Source organism: Synchiropus splendidus, chromosome 11 (genome assembly GCF_027744825.2).
Source record: "Synchiropus splendidus isolate RoL2022-P1 chromosome 11, RoL_Sspl_1.0, whole genome shotgun sequence".
Taxonomy (NCBI): domain Eukaryota; kingdom Metazoa; phylum Chordata; class Actinopteri; order Syngnathiformes; family Callionymidae; genus Synchiropus; species Synchiropus splendidus.
Window position 1 is genome coordinate 4,959,566 of NC_071344.1, and position 25,437 is coordinate 4,985,002.

General features: G+C 47.8%; 1 protein-coding gene across 3 annotated transcripts in view; it reads left to right on the forward strand.

Moving 5' to 3' along the window:
- Positions 1-25,437, forward strand: part of LOC128767104 (amyloid beta precursor protein binding family B member 2) — a 34,905-nt gene that overhangs the window by 1,887 nt on the left and 7,581 nt on the right. Inside the window, exons 2-10 of one of the 3 annotated variants that reach the window (XM_053878832.1) lie at positions 514-1,751; positions 2,624-2,814; positions 3,039-3,176; positions 3,552-3,637; positions 3,709-3,769; positions 4,675-4,821; positions 4,966-5,093; positions 21,653-21,767; positions 24,959-25,034. In XM_053878832.1, the coding sequence (XP_053734807.1) occupies positions 530-1,751; positions 2,624-2,814; positions 3,039-3,176; positions 3,552-3,637; positions 3,709-3,769; positions 4,675-4,821; positions 4,966-5,093; positions 21,653-21,767; positions 24,959-25,034 (2,164 nt within the window). In that variant the 5' untranslated portion in view covers positions 514-529. Of the gene's footprint in view, positions 1-513; positions 1,752-2,623; positions 2,815-3,038; positions 3,177-3,551; positions 3,638-3,708; positions 3,770-4,674; positions 4,822-4,965; positions 5,094-5,149; positions 7,634-21,652; positions 21,768-24,958; positions 25,035-25,437 lie in introns of those variants that run through there. The other 2 variants (XM_053878833.1, XM_053878834.1) reach the window with 2 other exon arrangements.

The window sequence follows — 25,437 nt, forward strand, 5'->3', positions numbered from 1 at the left end:
CAACTTTCAAGATCAGAGTCAAGTATGAACCAGCGGAGCGGTCGAAGTTCCGCAAGTTGACAAAGAAGCATTGTGTGTAGTGAGTCTGCAAAACAACAATCTGATTCAGAGTGTGACACCAACTAAAGCCCACAGGTTCTGAGTGTTAGAAATCAAGGAAAATTTGTGACGATGGACCTAAAGACAAAGCACAACAAACACATGTGTTTGTTTGATCTGTGCTTCTTTTATTTTTTTCTTTTATTCACCACATTAACTTCCCACGTCCATGTTGGATATTCTATAAGCTGATCTATAAGCTGCCGTGTCAGTGTCACTGTTGGGTGAACACTTTGTGGTGTCACTCGACAATGTGTTTCTCAAATAAACCACTGTCTAAGCACTCACTTCTTTCTTCTTCACTTTTCTCTACTCACCTTTGCATTGTTGTGTTCGACCTTCACAGTCCAACTCGACATAGCTCAGCGAAACACTAGTTACACTAGTCAGTATTACTTTGTCTTTTCTCCGCAGGTTTCTCCAAACAGCCATGATGTCAGTACAAACTCCTCCCATTGCTCGTTCTGGCTCCTCCCCTTCCAACGTCGGCCTTGCCAATCGCACCGGCCCCGCCGTCATCCCACCCAACTCACTCAGCCTTCGCTCTTCCTACAACCAACTTCTTGGCCGAGATGTCATGAAGGAGTCTGTCGCCATGAAAACAGGAAGTTCAGCGACGTTGCCAAAGAGCCGGCAGAGATACGCCATGACCAGTGTGCGCAGCGCGATGGGGATCAGCGATCATTTGCCCAAGACTCAGCCTGTCAACAGGGGAAAGGGCCTCCCGACCAAATCCTCCTCCAGTTCAGCCCTGTACTCTTCCTCGTCCTCTGGCTCACTGTCCAACATCACCAACCCCAAACTAGCAAAGAATGGCGCCAACATGCAGAGACGGGCAGAGAGTCAGCAGCTGGAGCTGAGCCGAGCCAACACCGAGAGCAAAATCCACACCGCTCTTATCAATAACTCAAACTCAGACTGGCTGGAGATGGGAAAAGACAACTCACAGCCCTTTCGACGGAGGACGAAAAGCTTCTTGGAGTCAAACAGGAAGAGCTGGGACGTGAGCTGGGGAATCAAGGAAGACAAGGAAGAGAAGAAGTTGTCCGTCTCCCCAGAGAAGGAGCAGGCCAGTCCTCTGAAAGAGAGGGGGAGTGAGGAAGAGGAGGAGGAGGAAGAGAAGAAGCCTGACAGCAAACTGACCGCAGAGGATGAGAAGGAAGAGCTGGAGCCGGAGGTAAAAGCCGAAGTGGACGACCCCTCACCGCCCCCAAGACAACCTCTGCTACCAGTCGTGGTTGAAGCTCCACTTTCCTCCACCTCCTCTTCCTCCTCCAACAGTCCAGAGTGGGGACCAGACAGTCTTCTGAAGCAGAGTCTGGCCCAGGTTAGGGAGGCTCAAGCAAGTCCACGCAGCCCAGCAAAGCCCCCTCGAAGCGCCCAGCCCAGAGTGATCAAAGTAGAACTTCACCCCAATAATGAGAATCAATTCCTGCAGCAGTACCCGCCGTCTTCACCCAAGCAGGCCCGGTCGACTGAGCGGAACACACCCACGGCCTGCCCGAAACCCCCTGGCCCTGCAGAGGAGACTGGGCAAGCCAAAGTAGGCTTCAGAATGGAGATGACTCCTGACTCTCCTTCTGAAGATGAAGACTCCAGCTGGACCACCCTGTCCCAGGAGTCCCCATCTCCTCAAACGCCGCAAGAAACTGGTAAGACTCCTTCTTTCAATGACTGGAATTGTTCTGGCTGGCATTGTTCCATATTTTTTAGTGCACCTCTTTGGTGACGGAGTCAAGCTTCACACAGTTCAGTCCCAAGTTTCGATCACTGAGCTGAGAAGGAAAACACAAAGCACATTTTGTTTATAAATTCTAAAACAATCCATTCATTCCCTCGACCTTGAGGAGCAGCGACTGAATGGTTCCACAGGTCTACGCCAGGGTCTCCACCCAGCTGAAAACACATAGGAAAACATCCGCAAACAGAATCCAGACCAGTAAGAAGTAAATGAAACGTGTAATAATTCAAATAACTGAAGAGGATGATTCAGCAGATTTTAACAGCAATTCCCATTGCCGCAGAGTCCGAGTGCAGCGTCGTACTTTACTTAAAACCAATAAAACATTTATAAACACAACAAGCTGCTCCTCTCTTGTCCTCCTCCATCATTCTGGCCTGGAAATCCACCAGCAGCCTCGCCTCAAGCTGGCAAGTCTGTCCAGCTACACGGCCTGGACCTTTAAAGCCCCCCTGAGAAGCCTTATGTTGCCGGGAGATTGGACCAGGAGGGAGGGAGCGTTACTGCAGAGTTGAACTGAGGGCTGAGCTGAGAGAATGATTGCAGGAGGTGCGCGTGATGAAGTAGGAAAATCAGCAAGGAGATAATATGATGAGGACTGAAGAAATATGAGTGGAGCGGCAGGCAGGGGAGACCGCATCCTGCTATAGGGGCTGAGCACCAGAGTTACTATGACAACTGAAACAAAGTAAGGACAGTCAGATTGTCACTATTTGACACCAGTGAACTTTCCCTGACCAGAGCGTGATCCGTGAGCTTTCATTGGTCCCTGGTTTGTTCCAGCAGATGTTTGGGCTGAGGGGGACCTGCCACCGGGCTGGAGGGAGATCTCAGATTCATCTGAGGTTTATTTCTGGCACGTACCCACTGGCACCACACAGTACCACCGACCCGTCGCCCCCAGCAACCAACACTCCTCTGCGAACAATTCACCAGAACCAGACACACGTGATTCCTTAAAGCTGCCCAATGAGGTAGGAAAGTAAACAGACGGTTTGATGGTTTTGTTTTATCGTAGAGTGTAGCTATGTTGCTGCCTTTGTAATTGTGGAGTCAGTAAATATACTGCTGTGATCAAGAGATCAGTTATTGATGTATGATCGAGTGTTGCACCCAGAGACAGACAGACAGACAGACAGATAGATAGATAGATCACCATGTTTGTGATGTGAAAATATGTCGTGCACCTCATCCGCAGCGTCCCAGCAGTCTGATTTCCGACAGCTCGGTGGAGCCGGTCCCCTCTCCCTCAGGCTCCTCCCCTTCCTCCGTCTCCTCCTCCTCGATGAATGATGTGATCACCACAAGACTAAATTTTAACACCTGCACTGCAAAGGTAAGAGCAGGATTTCAACCATCAAAAGGAAGTCATTTGTCTAACACTGGTGCCCTGCTCAAACCAACCTCCGATCAGAGGAAGAAATGGATATATTTTTGTTCAGTGTGAAGTACAGTAACAGGGTCTAGGTTCCTATAATAACATAGTACTGAACAAGTTGGAAATTCCTTTTTTGTTTCCACTGTATGTTTTCTATTTAAACTTTGATCATGAGGAGTTACTGAGGTGGAACACTGCATTAAGCAGTGATTTAGAGCAATAAAACGGTCATAAGTTCTTTCTAATTTGCGAAGAGGAATTTCCTGGGACACCCCGACTACAGTGCCTGTGATCCTGATGTGGTCCTATCTATCGAGGATTTTCTCTCCACAGGAACTGAAGGACTATCCCATCTACCCAGATCCAAGTCTGAAGGCTTTTGAAGGAGCAACTCTGCGCTATGCTTCCCTCAAACTCAAGTAATATAGGCGGAAGATGAATCTCACCCTTTTGCATTAGCCAGCTTAAATGTGAATCTGCTCTCCTTCAGTCCCCCCGCACAAATGGAGACAGTGGACCTGGACAACACCTTCTCAGATCCAGAGGCAATGGTGAGACTTTTTTTTTTTTTTTACAGGTCGCTTTTACAAGATTAGTAATTAATTAGCTTTTCACTCAGGAAGCTTTTATAAAAACACTGTAGTTGAAACGAAAATCAATGAGTTATTTTCGAGTTTTTTTTCACTTTTTATGATTTAAGCCAAGTGGATGTGTCAATGAGAACCTGGTTTTAGCTAAGGGTGCTGAAATGTACACTTCCAGGGGGACAAAGATCCATCTAAAAAATCTTATTTCTAATTTCAGAATGTTCAACTTAACAGTGAAACATCTTGATATTTAATTGCGCATGGAGATTACGTAATAGCGCGTGCTCTTGCTTAACTTGCAGTTTGCTGCCCCCCTGTGGTAGAATGGCGTACTCTCACCAGATTGACAGAATTTAACATCGTGTACAGCATCTAGTTCTCTAGTTCAAGTTAAATAAAATCTGACCTCCTTCACTTGCTCAAGTCCTCCGTCAATGTAACCATCTTTGAAAGAGTTCAGACCAGAGCAGTAGATTAGCCCCGCCCACCAACATTGACGGATGTGTTTGGTAAAAGAAGGCTGCAACTCAGGATCGTGATGTAGCAACATTACATTTACTTTCCTTTTAAACGAAATGAATTTGCATGTTAATGAAATGATTTCACATTTAATACGTCATGTTTTTATTCACTTCCAATTTTATCTCATGACTTATTTAAACATGCATGTATTTATGTATGTATGTATTAAATTTGTCACTTTTGGTCCTTCATTGAGGAAATGTACATGTTTGATAGATTAAGTGGAAACTGTGTCTCTTATGTCTCTTTACTAGCACATAGTTATCTGTGATGGAACTCCAGGTGTTGCTCGCAAGCTACCGCCTTCACACGAATATGCTCTGTGTAGTAAGGTGTCTGCTTCTCAGTCATTTCCAGTTCGGTCTCTGGGCTGGATGGAGATGGCTGAGCAGGACTTGTGTGAGGGGAGAAGCAGTGTTGCCGTCCATCACTGCATCAGGCAGCTGTCCTACTGCAGGAGGGACATACGGGACTCGGCAGGCGTTTGGGGAGAGGTACGCTGACATTCGACTAGTCGGCCTTGGTTTGGCTGTACATCTTTGAGTGCTGCTCCTTAGTCAACCTCACTGATAGTTCGACTCCTGATCAGATGTTGAGTGAACAGCAATAATGATTTGTTGGTACTTGTGATTTGGCAGGGGAAAGGGATGCTGCTGGTGCTTCAGGATCGCATGTTGACCCTGGTGGACCCGGATGATCGCAGCCTGCTGCACTCTCAGCCCATCAGCAGTATTCGTGTTTGGGGCGTCGGCCGAGATCACGAAAGGTATTTGTACTTTTTAAATCCAAAAACTGTTTTCTGACTGTCCTGAGTGTTTGATTTACTCAGCAGAAGCATCACCTTCTGTTCACTTGCGATGGCCTGGTTTGTTGTTGATATTGTTTCCCGCGCTGGGTTTCGTTGGAAGCTCTCGATCTTCTTGCTTGTCTCTTGATTCCGGAGTCTCGTGGACTTGCAGCCTCAGGAGCGCTCAGATCATGGGAGAATTGAAGGCCATCTGTCTGGCTTTGAAACGCTCTCAATAACAAAGAAGAGCTTTAACAGTTGTCATTGTCTGATGTGCAAGTCTTCACACTTTTTTCATATCCGTCAGCACTAGCGCCCGCCCACTGACTTGTCTCTCTTCTGTCACTGCTGTTTGCTTCCACTCTGTCTTTAGCTGTGTGTACGTGCAGATAAAGAGCGAGCACCATCTCTCAAACTCTTCCGTCTCGGTGCTTCCAGAAACTTTCGGTGTCTCTCTCCGCGATAATGGATAAATTGTGTTGTGGATGGAAGGTCGGCTTAGCCTCACTCTCTCTTATCCTCTCTCGCATTCCACTCCTCTCTGTTTGGTTGAGCTGCCTTCATCCACTCGCCCCCCCCCTCCCCACCCCCCGATGGGACTTTAAAATCTGAAATCCTTTGTTTGGTTTCTGGCTCAGCGTTTTGGTTGTAATGTAATTCCAGGCTGACTCGGTAGTGTGCAACCATATCAAAGCCTTTCGAATTTAGAGAGCACTTTCTGTGTTTGTTTTTTAGAGGGGAAAGCCATGCGTTGGGGTGAGTCTTAGGGCTGAGCTACTGTGTTTCAGCCACTGGAGGGCGCTAGTATACAGCCGGATTAAGGGTCATGGCAATTGAAAATTGATTCAAATTGACAAATCATGTTTATTATCCACCCCAGTGTTTGAGAAGATGCATGATAATAATTTGATGAGCAGTATTTGGTTGAATACATCTTAGTTGGCCTGCCCGTGTGGCTAAATCTACCTGTGTTAACACTTGAAGTGGCAGCTTTACTTCAGTGTTTAAGCGAATACGCTATTTTAAGACTCAGCATTCTCTAGAAAACATGTCATAACCTTTCCTTTTGAAGCACAATTGTAACCGCAGTGAAAATAGCGAGGTAAGATGTTTTGGAATTTCACCTGTGGTGAGCAGGGAATGTGCAGCTTGGGGGCCATATGTGGCTATTAGCTGGTATTAATTCAGCCTTCATCAGTAAATCACTTTTATTCTATTGAAACCCTCTGATATTAATTATGAGCAATAGCCTTTTCTTGTTGCATTTCCTTTAGCAGGTATTACAGCGTACTATATGATCCTCAGAACGTCATCATTTTCTTGACTTCTTTTTGCAATAACTTGATTTTTGCTTGTATTTGCCTCGAATTTGTGTCTTTCTAAAGTTTTTCCAAATGTCCAAACAATATTAACCTTGGTCACCGATTTCTTCTCCCTCATTGTTTTGCTCTTTAAATCTTTGTAATATGTTTTATTATGATAGTAAATTTTATTACCTCTAGAAAGGAGGTTATGTTCTCAACGGTGCTGGTTTGTCTATGGTCAAAATAGCTTAGTGCCTAGTTTATCTTCATGTCGTGTTTGAGTTATGTTTGCAGCAATGCTGTTTAGTGCCTTTGCTTCCCTTAGCAAGCAGCAAATCCATGTTTGAGCTTTACCTACTATGGAACCTGATCAACCAAGTCATGTGATCCTAAAACAAGTGCAAATTCCTCAAACGTTGCTGCAGTTGTTTTGTTAAAAACCTCTGTCTTTCCTTCATGGTGTATTTCCAGCACGGTGCTGAATGTTCCCTCTCTCCTTGGTGTTGATTCAATATGAATGAGTCGCCCTGTCTCTGAGGTGGGGCAGGACGGTCGGGTGAGGAGGGGTTTGCTCCTGGATGAAGTCATGAAGCTATATCTGGAGCACTCAGCAAGTCTGATTGTGTGCACCGCTGGATCTGCATGTTTGTATGTAGGAGTGTGTGTGTGTGTGTGTCTGCACGTGGGCTTGAATTGATGAAGTCATTGGTTTAGAACTGGAGCACTCTGTTGTGTGTGTGTGAGAGTCTGAATGGGTGCGTGCAGTTCCCTTCTTCAAACCCAGCCTTATTTCTGCCTGTAGTGCTCTCGTGCTATCTTTGTCCTCTCATCGACTGAATCCTTCCTCACCTCACCTTTGATTCTTTTGGTGATCAGAGAGAGGAAAAGATCAAGAGAAAGTGTAGAACGGTTGGGAAATAAATGGAGCGAGGGAGAGCCGGTGAGAGAGGAGGCGGGTGAGCGAGAGAAGAGGCAGGCATCCCTGCTTACACTGGGAGGCAAACCGTGCCTAGTCCTCAGCCTTGGAAGCACAGAGAGCAGGCGCTTGGTGCCGTAGAAGTGGGAGGAAACTGGAGTTGAAGAAGGACGTATGAAGCAGAGCTTTTTGGCAAGAGAATTACCCCCAGGGAAAGCAGTGTGGCAATGTCATTGTGAAGGAGGATCTAATGAGAGAAGGCGCTAGTCATCTGCAGCGGGGCAAGAATGTCATCTGATGTGAGTACTTTTTATTTCAGTCATTTTTCATGGTTCCGTCTGTGCACCCAGTTAATTACCATCATGTGCTGCAGCCTGTCTCCGACGCCTGCCTACAGGACCGTGCGTGTCCTCCCTTGTTATTAGGCTACATCTCCGTTTCATTCACTACTCAGCCCCCCGCTGAGACGCCGCTGTGCACAGTGTGTCAGCAGGTGTGAGGCTGCCGGCAGCAGGTTTGCAGCCGAGTTACACGCGGAGGCGAGCCAAAGACGTGTAGTAAGCAGGGAGCAGATTTAGGATGCTGCAAGTCTGAGGGAATCTTTTGCAAGTGCAGATGCTCACGTTTCTCGATGGACGGGTTGTTTCGAGCTGCTTCCTGTAGATACATATACGTTGATACCTAGCTTCTAGTTCTCTAGTCTCTCTGCATTAACTTCTCTGTTTTGGGTGGGGTCTCATCGGCTTCTGACACCTCAATATGGTCACCCACCTGGAAACAAAACCTTGTCAAAGCCCGCCAGGAGCAGATTGTTAACAGATGTTTTCTGAATTGCCAGTGTTTGTTTCACAAGTTTGACTTTGGAATGACTTTTTATTTTATTTTTCTTGTCAAGGAGCTGACTGGGAAAGGTGTTGATACATTTTATGTGCTGCAAACTAGAGCAGAGACTTTAAATCTGAAGCTGAATCAGTCTGAAATTGCTCAATAAATGCCAGTGCTGTTAAGCCCACTGCTTGGACTGTACCGTCCGCGGTGGCCCCCTCCGTGATGGAGTTCGACACCTCTGACCTGGGGTCGTCCGGTACTACTGGACACAGTAGTACAGGTTTAAAATCAAGACTTACTGTGTCCTATCTCATCACTGCTGACCTTCTCTGGGTGGCTTGAAGGGAAAGGAGAGTGGAGGGGGAAAGAAACTAGCCTGTAGTTGCATTTGAATTCCAAACACTCTCCAATCACCTCCATCTGTGTCAATAAAGCCAGATTGTTTGTGCATGTCCGGCTTGCGGTTGTTCCGATGTCCCTCTTAATTGCTGATGTCAAGGCCTCTGTCGCCGTAATTAATATGCAAAGCTTCTTCGACAACCCACCGGGACACAGTCCAGAGCCCCACGACCCATTCGATATAGATGCCACGGTGATTGATAGCCTGTCCTCCCAATTCCTGCCCTGATTCGAGACCTACCAACCTCTCCCTTTCCCTGTAAGTCATGGCTCCTCCACGTCAGCACCTTCCATCCACCCACCATCCATCACGCCCACTTCATCTCACATCGAGGCCCACTTCTTGTCAAGATCTGTCCACCCAGCCTGGCTGAAGCCCTCCTCCACTGAAGGGTCATTATGGTGGCCCCATGTCAGAGAAAGCAGAGCTTCTCCTCCTACCCTGGTCTTCTTAGTACGTCCTGCCTACGATTAGCACGGTGAAGCGCACCTGCTGTTCTCCCTGTCGTTCTGACAGATGACTCCCCTGTCCCCCGCTCTGGATCCCTTCCCTGGTCCTGCCAATAAATCTCTCTCCAACAGCCCCCCATGCTGATCTGACCGATGTTGGCAGATCATCAGCTGCCGTTGACATTCACCCATCTTTCGACTCGTATCACACGAATAGTTAAAAGTGCGTTTTACCTTGTTGCAATCCCCAGTGTGCGGCGTGTTGACGGATCTGGCTCGATTGATCGCCACTCTGTTGACTGCGGATCAATACTGCGTTTTATTCAAATGAGTGTTTGGCTTGTAATAAATGTGTTCATCTACTTCAGCTGTGTGGTTCAGGAGCACGTTGTTTTGCTTCGGAATACATTTAGATTGTGATCGATAAGTGATGCAAGTGGATTCAAAGAAAATTCAGATGAATTCCACAAGATGGATTTGTTATTGTGGGAGCTGTTTGATTGACACCAGCGCCTGGTTAGAAAGTGACTGTGCAGACCACACCAAATGTACGAATCAAGAGTGTGCAGCATGATAACTGACTGTTACTTGACATTCTTTCTCACAACATTAACATTCCTTTTAAACAATGCGTTACTGCACTGTGAAATGCAGTTGTGTGTGTGTGTGTGTATATATATATTTTTTTGTGATAAATTATGAAGAGAAATATGAATTACTTACTGTAAACTTCTGTCAACAAGGGAGAGTGATAATCTACACGGACACTGAAGCTTTTGTGGTCAAAATAATGTATGAGAGTTAAAGTTAGAACAGCCTCACACGCACTCACTGGAGCAGTGTGATGTATTAATGATCAAGCGCAGAGCTGTATTTTACTCTGTCAGTTGGTCACGGAGGATCTTGATTGTAACCCTTTTACCGCACGCAGCTTTGAACTGCTTTCCATGCCGAACCACAACAATGAAAATAACATAATGAGATGCCTCCTGTTGTGAGCTACTCCTCGCTTGGAATGAGTACAAGAACGTTGGGAGGCTGTGGGCGTTTTTTAGCGGTTGCACGTCAGCTTCACACAACTGTAAGATAAATCATAGCAACTGCTGGGCACCATCCGCTGTCAGATCACTCAGGTGTGGCGGTGTTTTCTTCAGTTTGGGTCTCGATTTCGCCCCACTTCCTTGCTGCCTCAAGCGCTATCCTTGTTGGTGAGCATCCGTCTGAACTTGTGTGTATGTGTGTCAGGGACACAATCCAAGGAGTTGAGTATGTATTGTGCCTTTTACTGACTCCATCTTGGTCGCACCCTCTGGCCTTGAGTGCTCACATCGCTGATCATCGTGGTGCTGTAAACAAGTTTCCTGTGCGGAGCGGTAATTACATGCAGACATTCTACATTAGGCATAATGGCTGTGGGCAATGACTAATTTACCGGGTCGCTGAGGGGTTTGTTTGGCTCTGTTGTCGCAGAAGAGAGAAGTACTCCGGTAGCTGTTGACTTTCTACACTGATCCAGTGGGTTTTTAGCGAAATAAATGGTCACAGCCTGGAGACGGAAGGGTCACTGGACGTCTCTGATCAAATGAGGATAGTCATTTCTTTCACTTGCAAATTGTTGAAGTAATATGTGGGGAGATTTGCAAAGAGTCTGGCCCTGAGGTCAGGTAGCGCTCCCTTCACCTGCCACACTTTGGCTGGGAACTAGATCGGATCCATATTGACTTTGGACTGGAGCCCAAGTCACAACACTGTCAACGGTTTGAGTTGGGAATCGATAGGTCGATTATATTCCCGCGTAGACACACACACACACACACACACACACACACACACACACACACACACACACACACACTCGTCCTCACTTAGTTCCTGCTGACTGAAGCATCGCAAGAACTTCCTCCTCGGACTTCTCTAATCAGCACCAGTAATTAGCATATGCATAGGCACGAACATGACAAGCTTCTGCACGGAGTTGTGTGATAATTGAAGTCTGTGTGAAGAATGTGGTTGTGTAACAGATGGTTTGGGGACAACACAACTCTCTGCTGAATGATACTTAAAGCTGCAGAGCGAAGAGAAATGCAGCAGAGGAGTCTGGAGGGCGGGAGTTTTTACTTGTCCTGCTTTAGCAGCACGAATCCCAGGTCCATATCTGGCTTCACATCTACACTCATCCCAAATGGTGTCAGTGTTTTAGCTGGAGCTCATGTGGTCATAAGTCCATTGACGTCCATGTATCTATAATGTTATGTGAAGACACTGCACACATGCTTTGAGCTCTGTAGCGTAGCGGTACTGTCGAATTATTTACCACCATGATGGGGTGCGCCATCTTTTGGGGTAACAGACTCTGCAGGGAAAAGCCAAAGCAAATGAAGAGGCGCAGGAGACGTGAGACGCAGCGAATGAGGAACAGAATTTAGTGATGACTTTTGCTGTCTTGCTGTTGCTGCGGTGCTCCTCGAGTAAATGCTCTTCAGAAATGTAGGTGTTCTGATTGTTTAGTGTGGTGGTGACTGATGCTGTCGTCTATCTCACAATGAAACCTTTTTCATGTGTTTTTGTGATACGATGAAACTTTTCTCTTTCATCCAATTAAAATCCTGCTCCTCTTATGAATGCAATGATCCCAGACGTGAGCGGCTTCCCTCACAAATGTAAGTCTTACTAGTGCTCTTGTGTCTATTTATACCGACGATAGTGGAGTAGTAAATAATGTCAGAGCTGCTGTTTCCGACAGTTAAGGTGTGTTTTTCCCCCCAGAACAACATCAGCAGTGACCTAATTCAAACCAGAGTTGTAGGCACCCTCTCTGGCTGCTTCAGTCGTCAGCTTCAAAGAGGGATTGCTCGTAGTGAGTGAGTGTTCCTTTAGTCAGCTTTGGGAAATTTCAGGAGAAAAAACAAGGTATGGGAGTCGCTTCTCTGGTGCTTTTCCTGCTTTCATCTTTGTATCCTCAGCGCTCTCCTCCTCCACGCTGTTGCAGTGAGACCTTCCCTGTATTTCTGGTAGCTCACCATGTTTATGGTTAGGCCATCATTCATCAGGTGTGGAGGTCAAATGATTCCATCAATCACTGTTTGCCTGTCTTGCCCTACAAGAGTCATCACCTGCATTAACTACCTCTCTGGAGACCTTCTCATTTCACCTCAGGACTTCTAAACAGCGGTGTGTTAGCATGAGCCAAACACATGAGCCCACTCCTTATGTTTCATAAAAGTGATGGTGCTTGTGCGTTGAAAGCATCCGGAGAAAGCTTAAGTGCGAGCTCGATTGAGGAGTAGTCGGAGGTTAATCCTTCCTTTTTGTCCATGGATTTGGCTTTAAACTGTCTCTGATAAATGGCTACCTTAAGAAGTGTTTTCTTTATTTCATGTTTTGTTGAGCAGTTTATGAAGTAAATCCCCCTCTTAAGAAGCATTTTCGATGTTCAGGGGTGCCTCAAGGGTCTGTTTAAGGCCCTGCTGTCATGGCTCCGCTTCCGGGCTCCTAGTCCTGGTTTTGCTTCTCTCCCTCTGTTTCCTTTGGCACACGGCTGGAGCCGATTACCCCCTGATTACGGTCTTCAAGAACACCTGGGCTCCAGCAACGTGTGCCAGATCGTTGTCATTGTTTTCCTGCCACTTCTCCTAGTCCCTGTGTTTCCACGTTCCCTTTGGTGATTCCTGTGATTTTGGACTCCTCTCGACCCCCTGTGGTAACTCCCGGTTCTCGTGTCTCTCCCTGTGTTCGGCTTCTGCGGTTCTCGTGTCTCTCCCTGTGTTCGGCTTCTGCGGTTCTCGTGTCTCTCCCTGTGTTCGGCTTCTGCGGTTCTCGTGTCTCTCCCAGTGTTCGGCTTCTGCGGTTCTCGTGTCTCTCCCTGTGTTCGGCTTCTGCGGTTCTCGTGTCTCTCCCAGTGTTCGGCTTCTGCGGTTCTTGTGTCTCTCTCCCTGTGTTCGGCTTTTACTTCTGTGCGCTTGCTAGTTCTTTTGTTACATTGTTTAACCCTGCTATCCTGAGTTAGTGTTTTTGGTTTCTTGCTGTTTGCCGCGTGTTCCTTGGTTTTCTTTTGTAGTTTATTCTCGGTTTCATTTGTGATTTAAGTTCATTTAACTCCCGGTTCGGTGACGCTTTCTGTTTTGACTTTTTACTAATTTTTGTGCACTTCTGTTAGTTTCATTACTGTTTTTACACTCTGCGTTTTGCTCTGTTTCTTCCCGGTTCGGTGACGCTTTCTGTTCTATTTTAGTTTGTTTAATTATTAAATATTATTTATAATTCCCTCCTGCCTCCCGTGCCTACAACCATTTGCACTTGGGTCCTACACCACGTCCTCCTACGTGGCTTTAGCTCCCTCGTCCCTTCGTTCCCGTGACAGAAACGATCTGGCCATAATTATGGACCCAGCAGTGGTGAAAGGCTGGCAGGAGGAACTAGACGCTCAGGCTACCAGTATAGGTAATATGGAGAGGATGACTCTGTCCATTTTTGAGGTGTTGGACTCAATAGCTCAATCAGTCACGCGGCTTTCCTCCCGCTCTGCTATGTCCGGTGTTCCACTTGCTTCTTATGCTCTTCCGTCGGAGCCAATTCTGTCTGTTCCCGTCCGTGATTTTTTTTTTCGTGACTCTTGTGTTTCCCCGTCTTCGCCTCCCGTGGTCTCCGGCGCTGCTCTCAAGCCGCCGCCTCCCGTGGTCTCCGGCGCTGCTCTCAAGCCGCCGCCTCCCGTGGTCTCCGGCGCTGCTCTCAAGCCGCCGCCTCCCGTGGTCTCCGGCGCTGCTCTCAAGCCGCCGCCTCCCATGGTCTCCGGCGCTGCTCTCCAGCCAGCGGCTCCCCAGCCGCCGCCTCCCGTGGTCTCCGGCGCAGCTCTCAAGCCGGCCCTTCCCGTGGTCTCCGGCGCAGCTCTCAAGCCGGCCCTTCCCGTGGTCTCCGGCGCAGCTCTCAAGCCGGCCCTTCCCGTGGTCTCCGCCGCAGCTCTCAAGCCGGCGCCTCCCGTGGTCTCCGCCGCAGCTCTCAAGCCGGCGCCTCCCGTGGTCTCCGCCGCAGCTCTCAAGCCGGCGCCTCCCGTGGTCTCCGCCGCAGCTCTCAAGCCGGCGCCTCCCGTGGTCCCCGGCGCTGCTCTCAAGCCGGCGTCTCCCGTGGTCTCCGGCGCGGCCCTCCAGCCAGCGGCTCTCCAGCTGGCGCCTCCCCAGCCGGCGCCTCCCGTGTCTTCCGGCGCGGCTCTCCAGCCGGCGCCTCCCGTGTCTTCCGGCGCGGCTCTCCAGCCGGCGCCTCCCATGTTTTCCGGCGCGGCTCTCCAGCCGGCGCCTCCCATGGTCTCTGGCGCAGCTCCCCAGCCGGCGCCTTCCCTGGTCTCCGGTGCGGCTCTCCAGCCGGCGCCTTCCCTGGTCTCTGGCGCGGCTCTCCAGCCGGCGCCTTCCCTGGTCTCTGGCGCGGCTCTCCAGCCGGCGCCTCCCCTGTTTTCCGGCGCGGCTCTCCAGCCGGCGCCTCCCCTGTTTTCCGGCGCGGCTCTCCAGCCGGCGCCTCCCCTGGTCTCCGGCGCGGCTCTCCAGCCGGCGCCTTCCCTGGTCTCCGGCGCGGCTCTCCAGCCGGCGCCTCCCCTGTTCTCCGGCGCAGCTCTCCAGCCGGCGCCTCCCCTGGTCAGGCCGCTGCCTCCCAAAAACTCCGGCGCGGTTCCCAAGCCGTCGCCTCCCGAACCTTCCTGCACGGCTCCCAGGCCACCGTCTCCCGAACCTTCCTGTGCGGCTCCCAGGCCGTCTCCTCCCGAGGGCCCCTACGCGGCTCCCGGGCCGTCTCCTCCCGAGGGCCCCTACGCGGCTCCCGGGCCGTCTCCTCCCGAGGGTCCCTACGCGGCTCCCGGGCCGTCTCCTCCCGAGGGCCCCTACGCGGCTCCCAAGCCGCTGTCTCCTCCCGAGGGCCCCTACGCGGCTCCCAAGCCGCTGTCTCCTCCCGAGGGCCCCTACGCGGCTCCCAAGCCGCTGTCTCCTCCCGAGGGCCCCTACGCGGCTCCCAAGCCGCTGTCTCCTCCCGAGGGCCCCTACGCGGCTCCCAAGCCGCTGTCTCCTCCCGACGTCTCCAGCGTAGCTCCCAAGCCGCCGCCGCGGCCTCCCGACGTCTCCAGCGTGGCTCACAAGCCGACGCCGCCGCGGCCTCCCGACGTCTCCAGCGTGGCTCACAAGCCGCCGCCGCCGCGGCCTCCCGACGTCTCCAGCGTGGCTCCCAAGTCGCCGCCGCCGCGGCCTCCCGACGTCTCCAGCGTGGCTCCCAAGTCGCCGCCGCCGCGGCCTCCCGACGTCTCCAGCGTGGCTCCCAAGTCGCCGCCGCCGCGGCCTCCCGACGTCTCCAGCGTGGCTCCCAAGTCGCCGCCGCCGCGGCCTCCCGACGTCTCCAGCGTGGCCCCCAAGTCGCCGCCGCCGCGGCCTCCCGACGTCTCCAGCGTGGCTCCCAAGTCGTTGCCGCCGTGGCCTCCCGACGTCTCCAGCGTGGCTCCCAAGTCGTTGCCGCCGTGGCCTCCCGACGTCTCCAGCGTGGCTCCCAAGCCGCCGCCGCCGCCTCCCGACGTCTCCAGCGTGGCTCCCAAGCCGCCGCCGCCGCCTCCCGACGTCTCCAGCGTGGCTCCCAAGCCGCCGCCGCCGCCTCCCGACGTCTCCAGCGTGGCTCCCAAGCCGCCGCCGCCGCCTCCCGACGTCTCCAGCGTGGCTCCCAAGCAACCGCCGCCGCCTCCCGACGTCTTCAGCGTGGCTCCCAAGCAACCGCCGCCGCCTCCCGACGTCTTCAGCGTGGCTCCCAAGCCGCCGCCGCCGCCGCCTCCCGACGTCTTCAGCGTGGCTCCCAAGCCGCCGCCGCCGCCGCCTCCCGACGTCTTCAGCGTGGCTCCCAAGCCGCCGCCGCGGCCTCCCCACGTCTTCAGCGTGGCTCCCAAGCCGCCGCCGCGGCCTCCCGAAGACCCCAGCCGCAACTTCCCACCCGCCACCTCTCCAGTACCCCAGCTTGTCTTCCGGGTCGCTGCAGCCCGGCTCTTCCAGTCGCTCCAATGGGCCTCCTCCTCCCCTCGTCTACGACGACCGTCCATCCAGGACTGGTGGAACACCAAGAGGTGTTCTTTAAGGGGGGGGTACTGTCATGGCTCCGCTTCCGGGCTCCTAGTCCTGGTTTTGCTTCTCTCCCTCTGTTTCCTTTGGCACACGGCTGGAGCCGATTACCCCCTGATTACGGTCTTCAAGAACACCTGGGCTCCAGCAACGTGTGCCAGATCGTTGTCATTGTTTTCCTGCCACTTCTCCTAGTCCCTGTGTTTCCACGTTCCCTTTGGTGATTCCTGTGATTTTGGACTCCTCTCGACCCCCTGTGGTAACTCCCGGTTCTCGTGTCTCTCCCTGTGTTCGGCTTCTGCGGTTCTCGTGTCTCTCCCTGTGTTCGGCTTCTGCGGTTCTCGTGTCTCTCCCAGTGTTCGGCTTCTGCGGTTCTCGTGTCTCTCCCTGTGTTCGGCTTCTGCGGTTCTCGTGTCTCTCCCTGTGTTCGGCTTCTGCGGTTCTCGTGTCTCTCCCTGTGTTCGGCTTCTGCGGTTCTCGTGTCTCTCCCTGTGTTCGGCTTCTGCGGTTCTCGTGTCTCTCCCAGTGTTCGGCTTCTGCGGTTCTTGTGTCTCTCTCCCTGTGTTCGGCTTTTACTTCTGTGCGCTTGCTAGTTCTTTTGTTACATTGTTTAACCCTGCTATCCTGAGTTAGTGTTTTTGGTTTCTTGCTGTTTGCCGCGTGTTCCTTGGTTTTCTTTTGTAGTTTATTCTCGGTTTCATTTGTGATTTAAGTTCATTTAACTCCCGGTTCGGTGACGCTTTCTGTTTTGACTTTTTACTAATTTTTGTGCACTTCTGTTAGTTTCATTACTGTTTTTACACTCTGCGTTTTGCTCTGTTTCTTCCCGGTTCGGTGACGCTTTCTGTTCTATTTTAGTTTGTTTAATTATTAAATATTATTTATAATTCCCTCCTGCCTCCCGTGCCTACAACCATTTGCACTTGGGTCCTACACCACGTCCTCCTACGTGGCTTTAGCTCCCTCGTCCCTTCGTTCCCGTGACACCTGCTTTGTTTTGAACTTCATGATAATGTCAGATTCATCTATATAATTCATAACTGCCTGGTTTTGTGAATGAACAACTCATTTTACTGTATATTTATTGATCAGAAATTCAGCTATGCAGTTTGACCACAGAAAATAAAAGTTAGTTATAATCTGACTCAGAGTTTTAGCAGCCAGGTTTTTTTTCTATCAATCCCTTTGAATAAAGATGAACTGAGAATAACAAAAAAAATGTGTGTGTCAGTCTCTAGACGTCAGCACAACAGAAGTGCAGGTGTCAGTGGATTGCTAAGCAGGTCATGTGAATATTCCATTGACACTTTGAGATGGCTGAGAAAACCGCCATAATAGGGAGGAGAGGGGCGACAGGCGAAGGTTAATAGAGAACAGCATTTACATTTTTTACATCAAACCTCTATTGTGTCACAGCCGAGTGAATAAGACACGAAATAGAATAGAGGGAATGAGAAAGAAAGGCAGTGTGCTCTGATCATACGTTTGTGTTTGATTGTCTGTGTGTTCTGCGGCGGTGTCACCCGCCTGCTCTCCCAGCGACCTTGTTCTCAGTGATATATATTTATATGCAGTTTTATTTCTAATCGATGTGTGTAAGGTAGGAGCCGGGATTAAAGACGTGAAGGTTTTTTAAAAAATGAATGAATATTTTTATTCAATACCTGTCTGGAAAGTAAAATATGAAATGCACAATAAAAGAAATGCACATAAAGATTGAACTGTTATACACACTGTAACTTTATAACTACCGTTAAAATAGCTTTGAAATGTTATTATTCACACTTAAATAATGATGAATTATAGAGCCCGTACTAAAGAAAAAGTATGAATAATCGACTTCCCACCAGGCAAAGTGTCGCATGTGGCCCCCAGGGCAGCACTTTGTCAAGGTCTGCAATAGAAGCATTGTCAAACAATGGGATGCTTAAATTGGAGGTGTTCTTTTACAGCACTACTGGTAGTAGACGAATGCAACAGAGATGCTGTGTAGTGTTACACATGAATCACTGGTGGAAACAGAGCGGCGTCAGTGGCAGCGTGCAAAAGGAAGAATAAAGAGCAAACGCACTGAGGGGGATGAAAGAGAAAATTGGTAGGGGACGGCAGCTGTAGCGACACGGCGTACGTGTTTGTGTGTGTGAAAACTAAATGGGTGTGTCTGTCATATTGTAGCAGTATGCAAATCTGCTGAAATGAAAAATACACAGTGGAGCCACACACGTTGATGTGAATGAGTTGAAAGAGGAACTGCAGTACCAACTGCATCCCTCTGTCTCTCCTTTGTTCTCAGCCTTCTTGTCCGTTCATAACCTTTGCCTTTTCATCTTTCATTGTGTCTGTCTCTTCTTTCATGTTTTCTACCTATACTGTATATACTCTTCACTCCCAACTTGACACGTTCAGTTCTTGCTTCTTATCGATCTCTTCTTCTCTCCTTCTGCTTCCTGGAACCAGAGAAAGGTAACAGCATGTTGTGTTTGTCTGTGTTGTTTTATTGTGTTTTTTTTTTCATTTCATCAGATAATATATTTAGTTTTGATATTTTTAACTCCTTTAATATCCAAAATATCATTAATATTTACATTAGAAGCTAGCAGGTAACCATATAGTAGCTAGTTGGCTAATGGAGTGGGAAAACCACTTTTTATTTTAAAAGACAGATTTTTTTTTAATGAAAACTGTGCATCATATTACAGCTCAAAAGGTTTCCATACTCCAAAATATGTATTTTATAATCTACTGGCCTGAATCTGATCCCATGGAGCGCATTCCATGCTCCTAAATGTTAATTTCCTCATTCTGCTGCATCAACATCTGGGGCGAATTACGCTAATTTAATATTAATAATGCATCTTACCAGCGAGAAACACAAAGGTGCTTTACAGAGAGGAGCATTAAAGCACAGAACATATAACCCAATATCAGCGGAAGAGTCACTGGGCCGCCTTCACCTGCTGTTTAACTTCCAAGCCTTCGGCGTTGGCAGCTATGAAAAGCAGTTCTAATATTTATTTCTGTTGTTTCTTGCTGAAAAGGCTTTTTTTTTTAAATAAAGAACCTTGTGAGACTTTACATCATTAGCCAGCGACACAGCCTGGGGATGTTTTTCCTAAATTACTCGCACGTTTATAGCACTTTGAACCTCAAGTGTGGTAGAAGAACAGTTTGTGTCTGAGGCAAGGCCACTCACGCAGCTTGGGTGATGCACCGCCCAAACCTCCTTGGACAAAGCACTGCAGACACACACACACACACACACACACGCTGAAACACCCATCTGAGTCCCATGGCTGCACGCAGCCAAAGGCTGTTCCACACCTCACGTGTGTCTAAGGACCATTCCATCAAGGCACCACGCTGGCTAATAGACTTATGAAAACAAACGCCTGTTGTGATAGTTTTGTGTCGTTGCTGGTGTTTGTTTGTGGTTGTAGTCACTAGTTTTCCCGCTAACACTTTCCCTAATTATCCCAGGAGCGTCAGCTTTCCTTTGCTGTTAATGAGGAAGAGATGCGTTCCGCCTCATAGCTGCACCTCGTCCCCCTCCCACTCACTTTTAGTCAACTTTTCGTCTGTGTCAGTCCCCACGCTCCCTCCTCCTCACTTTTATTTTTCATGTGTGAAGCAGCATTTCCTCAGGCACACATCTGCTTCAGTGTGCTTCTGTTTACCAGTTTGTCAGTGGAGCCAATGCCAGTTTCCAGCGAGAGGTTGGAGATAAACATTTAGCTTTTCTAACCGCGCCGGAAATCATTATTGCATTTATATAGACACTTTTTTATCATCTTATTTGTCACTAAAGTCATCAAATATCATTTCTATGCTGGACAATCTCAGGAAAAATATTTGGCAAACCTGGAAAGCTGCTTCAAGTGGAAGAAATAAAAAAAGCGACTTGATACTGTGATTTGTTAGCATTATAGGAGCCAGGTGGACTGGGAAAATGTAACATGCATTGCAAGCCATTGCTATAATTTGCTATTATTAGTGGACGGTGTGAAGAACCATGCACTGTTCGATTTCATACAGTGTCAGGAGCAGGCGCGACGGTTTCAATCTTGGCATCGGTTGTTTTGGTTTGAGTGAGTGACAGCAAAATGTAAAAAAATAAAAGATGAAAAGGAAATTAATAAAAGAATGAAATGTATGAATACATGAATAAATAAATGTTTGAATAATAAAAAATGTACAAATAAATGAAAGTCCAAATGTATACATTAATAAATGTATACTTATACACAGAAATAGCACCATTCTTCATTTTTTATTTTTACATTTCTACGTTTATTCATGTATTCATATGTTTGCTTATAATTGTGTCATTTATCGTCCTTCATAAGAATTGGACTTGGGTTGTTAAAATGGCTTTCAATCAATATATAAATATTATTAATATATTTAATAGAATCTAAAAAGATTTTCAACTTTGCTCTCAGTAGATACTTATGAGGCAAAACTGAAACATTTCATATTGTAGAATATTTGAATTGCAGATCAAGCATTCCAAGGTATAAAAGAATGGAAGAATGAAAGATAAAAATGCATTTATTGGCATTATAAATTGCCTGGCACATTTCCAACGCGCTGAAGGATCATTTAGAAAAGGCCTTGAAAGGATAATTCAACTCAATATCCCATAATGTCTCCACAAATGCATCGTTCCCAGACATGATCCCTGCATCACGCCGAGCACAACACCGTTAGAATCAAACAATTGCGTTCAAATTGACTGTCCTCCTCTCATAAAGCGTTGTGAGTCGGAAAAAATAGCATTAATATGTATCTCCGCCGCCTCGCTATCATGTCATGGATCTATTAAGAAGGTGAGATCGTTTATCAATTTCAATGAGCAGTGCAGAATAAATCTCCGCAGACAGACTGGGCGGCTCCCTCTGATGCAGGGAAAGCATTCTGAGCCATATACTACATACAACCAGACGTCGTAAAACAAGCAAGGTCTCTCTCGAGTGTCCTATAAACACTGGCCCCAAAAAGCCTTGTATTTCTTAGCTAACAAGTTGTGGATGCGTAAAATGTCTCGCGTTGAAACAATTCCGACTGCAGTGAAACAATAAATTGCTCAATATTGTGTGATTTTTTTTTATTTTTTTTTTTGTGCAAAAAAACACAAGTGACTCCTCACTTCTATCATCTCTTATTGACACATCCTATGTGCGCCTGAATTCTATGACGCCCAGACACACCATTAAAGACCAGACACAGTTGTGCCTTTTCATTTGTGGCTCTTGAATTTTAAAATTTACTCACAGCTCAAAACTCTATGGAGTTTATTCCGGACTTTCATGCTTGATCAAACTGAGCAGCCCTTGATTTGGTGGTTGACATCCACTGCTATGGCAAAGTGATGAAACGTGTATCAATGCTTGGGAAAATGGCACCTTTTCCCTGAAATGCAACTTCAAAATAAGCCCTCAGGCCCAACTTTGAAGGTCACACACTGTTCAAATCTTTTATGGCAACACCAGAATGTTCACGCTGACTCCATTTCAAACCGTCATCAGCCCTACATGTGTTCTGATTCCAGTCCTGTTTCCTCTACTTCAGGGACTTTGCCTATGTGGCAAGAGACAAGAACACACGCGTGCTGAAGTGCCACGTGTTCCGATGTGATACACCCGCCGCTGCCATCGCCACCAGTCTTCACGAAATCTGCTCCAAGGTGGGTGTCGGTATTGTCTCGCTACACATGCAGCCTCACATCTGCTGCTAAAACAAGTCATTGGGACATACTGAATGTGGGAGTAGGAGACTATACATTTGCCAGAGTTTACTTTAGAATGTGGAAATTAATAGGAATCTCTGTCAGGAAAGTAGAGAGAGAGAAACGTTTGGAGACACTTCTTCTTTAAGGCATTATGATGCGTCCATTGAGGCCCATTGCTGCCTCACGCTTCCAGGAGAAAACCCAGATTGTCTGGTGTTTTATAAGGTGTTGTTTGTATGGAGGAAGTAGATTTTGTATATTGAAAATGGCTTTAAATTTGCCCTATAATAAACTAAAAAGTTGTTTGGACTCTTACTTCCTGTTAGACAGACAATTAAGAATAATACATGTTAGTGATGCAGCTTGTACAGTGACGTTCTCGCTCTTAAAGGCGATGTTAGCATCGCTGATCACAGACATCCGCCATGCGTTTTTCTATGTTGGTAATGCAGTTCACCAATGTATCCACCAGGGGGAGCAGCTCAGAGTCAGAAGTTCATGACAACAACAAACTCCAAAACGTACATGGCGACTGTAGAACAAGTATTGATGATGTACCTCTTGCACAAACAAGAAAACGGAGGCAGCGTTGTAGGCGGCGGTAGTCACGACTGGAGGACGGAGAATATCCGCCATTGTTATGTCTTCTTTGTGTCAAATTAGAGCTATGTATCGGTAGTAACAGCAACACTGCCGCCATGGTTTCCCATGGTTTTATCTTTCGATTGAATCTAATGTGTCAGCGCTTCACTGTAATGTCCAACATGCAAAATAAAAAGGGCCAAGCCCCAAGTCATTGACTGGCGCTACTAATGGTTCTGATCTTGTCATACATTTTTAAGTGTCTGGGTATATACACACACCTTGATGATGATGCATTGAACCAGACCTCCGCAAAAGGTATGCGCACCATCAGTGCATTCTTCCGTATCTAAGGGAATGTATGTGTTTAGCACCATGATGGATGCTCCTTTTCACTTCAATCATCCACCTGAGACTCTGAGTGGAGCATCTTTCTTTCATCTAGAGGGATATAGGAGCAAAGATGGCTGCAGCATCTCTTTAGTTTGGAGGATTTTCCAACACGTGCAGACAGAGAGATGACATTATCTGTGTGGACTAAGACTAGACTTGAAGCGCTCTGACACTAACATGATGAACAGGTCCGCTAAGCTAATGGCTAACACCGACCTCTCATTTAGAGAATGTAATTCAAATGATGCGAAGGGACTAATCTGAGGGCAGTGAGGGCGTGAAGCAATCAGAAAAAGAGAGCAAAACTGTTGCAGCCCGCCACCGTCGCCTCCCTCAGTTCACACCCCTGCCCCGAAAGAGTGAATCCATCTGAACTGCAACTCATCACACGACCCATTTTGTCCTTTTCTTCCTGCCTCAAATTGGTGCGAGAGCTGAGCCTCCTATTTTAAACACACTGGTAGTTTTTACTGCAGTGGAGGAACTTGGTGACCTCTGAGTCGCAGCTGTGCACATGTCAGTTGTTTTGGGGTTTTTTTTTCCAAGTGTCTGAGCGGAATCTCACATGATCCCATGTGAGCCGAGCTGCAGACTCACCACAGACTTTGATTAATGACACCCACAATTAATCAAGTATCTCGAGCAGGAGGAGGGAGCGGAGCAGGCTCCCCAACACTTCCACAGAGAGAGAGAGAGAGAGAGAGCGTGCACTGCAGCAGAGGAGGAGAGGATACTCATCATCATGCAGCTCTGTTCAATTACATCATGCAGGATAGGAGTTTTTATTCTAGCAGACAGAGAAGTTGAGTGAGAGAAATGATGTTTTCATGCTGCCGGATCCTGGGAGTATCTCGACATCACAATCCAACACAGGTTGAGGGGATGAAAAAATAATGATCACACTTAAATCACCTGTACTTAAGCTTAGAAAAGTGAATAAAGAACGATGGTTGCAGTCTTCAAACAAGACCATTCTTCACCTGGGTCTGAACTTGTTGTCATAAATCCTGCCTAATAAAAGTCCTCTTCAAATGCAACTGAGGGTATGCTTTAATTTAGGTGATTTATAACACTGACTTCATTTGCATGTCAATGTTTGGCACTTGTTTTGTTTGTGTACAAGTCAAATGTTCTGGATGATGGACAGCAATTCATGACAATATAAAATAATGAGCTAGAATAAGAATGTGAGAGGGAAAAAGAATTGTGTGAATGGTGGTTGGCTCAAAATGTAAGATGAAGTTGCCTTTGTTTTAGCTAAGCTTTGGAACAGAGATGATCCACGTCATGAAATGCATATTACAGTGTTTCCGCCTGGACTTTTTAAGCCCCCCCTCCCAAAAACACAGGAACGTGTTGTCATTTACTGAATTGTTGACAGTAAAAACACTAGTTTTCAATCGTAAATCTGTCTCCAAGCCGTTCTCTTGTAGTACATCTTGTCAGGCCGGAACGCATGACTTCTGTTCCGCGAGCAACAGACTTCAGTCAGATGTTTCTTTCAGAATTTGTCAGTGGAAAACTTGGTGAAAGCCCTCATGTCCACCTCCATGTTTGATCACGTGACATTTCAGCTGTTAAAAAAAACATTTTTCAGATGCCGTGGCAACTCTCATTCAAGCCGTGGCGGTGCGCCTGGTTCATTTATCTCTGGCGGAAACCCTTTATGGATGTGAGATTGCCAAGAGTGTCTCATTTCCGAGGACAAACAAAAAGCAATTGCATGACTCTCATCTCAGAGAATTTAAATATCACAATCAGACTGAGTTTGACACCCCCACTTCAGACAGTAAACCTGTTTAGTTGAAATTATACGCAGAAAATGTCCATAAGCCAATGTTTCTGTCCACTACGCTGCTACATTAGCACCAACATACAGTGATATAAGTAACATGAGAAAGTTTTTTTTTAAATAAAGCTTTGCTTTTCACCTCACGAAGATATTGAATGTCTCACTTAAGACTGAAGGTCATCCTTCTGTAGGAAGACTTTCCTTACATTGCCTGTACATTATCCCTGGTCATTATTATCTACCGCTCTCCATGATCCTATTTAAGCTTCCAGTGATGTGTTATATCCCTGCAGTCCACTGCTCCCTGCTTTTCCCCCCATTGTTTCTCACTGCAGTGTACCTCTAATGGTGTCTTTACGTCTGTGCTCTTCCCGTCTAGATTATGGCTGAAAGGAAAAACGCCAAAGCTGCTGTTGGCAGCTCTTCACAGGCAGGATCCGATGTTCCACTCCAAGGTACACAATCTTCCCTGTCAGGCTTCTTTGTCTCCACGTACAGTGACACTACTGAAGGCGTCGCACTACGTGTTCCTCTCGTCGCCCCAGATTTTCACCGTAAAGTGATTTTGCAGACTGCCTGTGTGTTTGCCGAGCTTGATGAAATATTAAGGACTGTATCAGCTCTTCATTTACAGAGGCAGTCAACCTCATTAAAACCCAATTACAGATTCTATGAGGCACAGCCCAGTGCGCTGCCTTCATCCCGGCCGCGGCTTCTCCGTGTTTACAAGTGCCCCTCTTATCTTTAACGGCTATAACTTGACTGGAAGTGTCAGGGATCGGCCTCACAAATGTAGCTGTGTTCAGTCCTGGCTGCCTGCTGAATGACTACAGTCTTATTCTCCTCACCGTGATGAGT